The sequence below is a fragment of the Solanum tuberosum genome, unplaced genomic scaffold, assembly GCF_000226075.1.
Source record: "Solanum tuberosum cultivar DM 1-3 516 R44 unplaced genomic scaffold, SolTub_3.0 scf00188, whole genome shotgun sequence".
Classification (NCBI taxonomy): domain Eukaryota; kingdom Viridiplantae; phylum Streptophyta; class Magnoliopsida; order Solanales; family Solanaceae; genus Solanum; species Solanum tuberosum.
In genome coordinates this window covers 957,051-960,575 of record NW_006239119.1, presented here as the reverse complement: position 1 = coordinate 960,575, position 3,525 = coordinate 957,051, and the positions used below count along the sequence as shown (strand labels likewise).

The window sequence follows — 3,525 nt, the reverse complement described above, 5'->3', positions numbered from 1 at the left end:
TTGGAACGAGACTTAAATTTTTCAAAGAATAGCCACATTCAAGAGCATATAAAGGGTGGCGAAAATGTGCAAAAAATTCAAAAAAATTCGGAAGGGTCAAAATTGTTTTTTTTTGCCATTTAAAATAAAAGGAGCCGTAAACTCAATCATCCATAGAAATAGATAAAACACAATTTTAAAGTAGAACAACCCAAATATATACACAGAGCATAACTATCAACACAAAATGAGGCTTTAAAGTAGAACAACCCAAATATATACACAGAACATAACTATCAACACAAAAGGTGTGGGCCTCACCCCACCACAATAAAAAGCGTTTGTCCTCAAATGCAAATAAAAGTGTCTAAAAGTAAAAATAAATAAGATAGAGAGAGAGGTAAAGAGAAGTCATGTCTATGCAGTCTCTCTATCTTTCGGGGTCTGAATATGAGCATCAGTGCTTGGTGCATCTATCTGTTCACGGGTCTTAGTACTCGGAGTAGCCTCAGACGAACTAACAATGCCAGATCCACTAGGAGCTATTGTGGACGTCTCAGTCGGCACTGTCTGAGTTACCGACTGCACAACCATCTCCACAAGATTCAGCAAGTCTCTGAATATGTTGTCCTCTTGGCTCTCACTAACTACCTCATCGCGCACTACTATCCGCTCCTCGTTGATCTATGTCTCCGACTCTACATGCCCTACATCATCCCTCTGCACATCTCCGGTCTCAGGAGCATCCTCATTATCTGCTCCCTGCATCAGTGTGGTGTAGTCGATAGCCTTCAAATAGGCTACGTCATTTTTCAACTCTGCTATTTTGGCTTTTAATACTGAAACCTCAGATGTCTCCCCCTGTCTGCTCTCACAAGCAGTGACTCTGGCAGTCAGATCATCAACAGTGGTCCTGAAGGGGGTCAGTGCAGTCAAGATGACACTGTCAATGATCCCTGGGATGGATCTCTCCAATCGCGTCGCCCTCACATCCGCTGAATAGGCCAGCTGCCCCATCTTCAGGATCATAGCATGAGTGATTCTGGTAGGCTGGGAGGAAGAGGAAGCACCTGGAGTCTGTGAAGTAGGAGAAGGAGCGGGTATACCTGAAGGCTCCGAAGCCGGAGTGGACGAAGGTGCCTTTGCTGGTAATGAGTCAACTTCGACCTCTGGAGAAGTATCTGCTAGAGCTGCTCTCCTCCTGTCAACCTCCTCTCATGTGAACTCGGCCTCTATACGCCAAATATCGGTGGAGAAAGATGAGGTGACCTCTATATCTCTAGCAGGATCTCGGGGTACTCCAGCACGCTGGCATAACTCGGTGATCAGAATAGGAAAAGGCAAAGACGTCTGCGTCTGTTTGGCTCTCATAGCCATCTCTTGTGAAACTAGCAGTCCCAAGTCGATCCGCCTCCTAGCCATGATAGAACCAAGGCAAGTTGCCTTAGGATGACGCAGAATGGTCTCATTCTGGGATGGCATGATAGTACTATTGATGAAGCCAAACTAGTATCGGGAGGCAATGTTCATATCCCTTTTCTCAATCAGAGCTCCTTCCTCCATCTATTTCGGGGTAGTGTTAGAGATCATCGGAGCTAACCAATCCTTCAACTCATCCAGGGATGTAACAATAGGCAAACCTTGGTAGGGTAGTACTGAGTGCAGCGGTCGACCTAATACAACATTAATATGATCGATGTGACACTCCACCTCATTGCCTCTAACCATAACTGACTTCACCGGTTGGAACTCACTAAACTTCTTCTTATTCTTTGGGACCAACTCTCCATAGGCTAAGTAGAATTCCTGGACCCAGGAAGGAATGTAATGGCCACGTGACCTAGTGAATTGTTCCAATTCATGATATCTGAGTGTGTCAAGCACCTCAGCGTGCTTGCCTTCTAAGCCCTCCACATATAGGAACTTTTATTCTAGAATGGTTCAAAAACATTCGCCTTTTAATCTATTTAGCAACCTGGGTGGAGGTGGAGCTACAGGGAGTGCAGGAGCCACTGGAGGTGGTACTGTAGTTAGCACTGATTCAGTAGTCGGGGGAATGGCAGCTGAAGGGGTTCCGGTAGATGTGAGCTAAGCTCTAGCCCTGAGTTCATTCCTTCGATTCATCAAAGGTTGCTCATCCTCTGGCTCAGAAAAAACTGGTTCAACATTTGTGCCCTTCCTAGCTATGTGCTTTTTTCGTTTGCCTTTATCTCCCGGTTATAGGTCATCTTTTTTTCTCTTTGGAGGGTTTGATCCTCCTTCATTGATCGTAATGTCTTTAGCCTTTTTCTGTGGTTGATCGGTTAAATTGGTGCGTACCATATCTGCAAAAGATCGAGAAAGGATAAGAAAATAACTTAAATTCAGGCATAGTGACTTTCTCTGCAGATAGACTTGCCGATCAAGTCGGCGAGTCGCTGAACCAATTCGGCGAACTAAATCGGGCTCGCCGATGAGTTAGCTAAACAATTAAGGCAAGTCGGCGATAAGAGAGTCCTTTCGGCGAATCACCAACTATTTTCGACGAGCAAGGGTTTGTCCGCTGAAAGTTACAGTGCATAAGGGTCTCAGGGGTAGCATACGGAGGACGATCAAGAGTACTTTCGGCGAGTCGCCGAGTGCGTTCGGCGACCACATGGCTTCTCTCTGAAAGTTACAGTTTCATCAAATTTGACCTGATACTAAGGGCGAGATGGAGACATTGGGCGAACCGCCGAACGATTCGGCGATCTCGACCCAGCTCGCCAAATGGTCCAATGTGCCCATTTTTAATTCATCTTCTCGAATTCAATCCCGCAAACCCCGAAAGCAAAATCAAAGCATGCACTAACGAAATTTGAACAAAACCTATACTACCCATCACCTCGGAATACTTAGATTTCTCCCGGACTTGCCGCATTTGGCCATTTGACGATATTTTCTCTTAAGAGCGGTGTCACCCTCTCTATCATTGAGAATTTTTTTGATATTTAGCACAAACATGGGCTACTCAATTTTCACCCAATCAATCAAAACAACATGCAATCATGACCCAACTCATTAAAAAGCACAAAGATTATGAGCATTTAACAATCAGACAACACAGGCAAAATTTTCAAATTAAAATAGGCATGTAATCATTCTAATCCTATCACAGAGGCCCAACACACATCACTAAGAGATAATTATTGCAAATGAGTACAAAACATTCAAATGTAAATATGGGAAAAGGAAACCAACCTTCAATGTTGATTAAATTGGATTTGAAAAGCTAGAAGGCAAAGTATTCCAATTCCGAGCACAAGTCCCAAACTAAAGTAATGCTAAATTGAAGAAGATGCTACCTTAGTGTGAGTTTAGGAGATTTATGATTGAGGGAAAGTGAAGAAGTTGAAGTTTTGAATCTTTTGGCCATTATAAACCGTCCTGTTCACGCTCATTCGGCGACGTTAGTTGCAATCGCCAATTCACTCGGTGATTCGCCGAGTGGTCCCTTGTCCCGCCGATTGTTACAGACTTGTCAATTTCTTGGGATCAAAATGGCGGTCTAAGTCGAGATAGCCGACC

At 44.2% G+C, this 3,525-nt stretch overlaps 1 protein-coding gene across 1 annotated transcript; it reads right to left on the bottom strand.

The window, feature by feature from the left end:
- Positions 1-396: 396 nt before the first annotated feature.
- On the bottom strand, positions 397-1,461 carry LOC107062072 (uncharacterized). Its single transcript, XM_015312293.1, has 3 exons — positions 1,249-1,461; positions 682-1,188; positions 397-561 (listed from the first exon to the last, which is right to left on the bottom strand). The coding sequence occupies exons 1-3, from the start codon at positions 1,459-1,461 to the stop codon at positions 397-399; spliced, it is 885 nt and encodes a 294-aa protein (XP_015167779.1).
- Between the last annotated feature and the right edge of the window lie 2,064 nt (positions 1,462-3,525).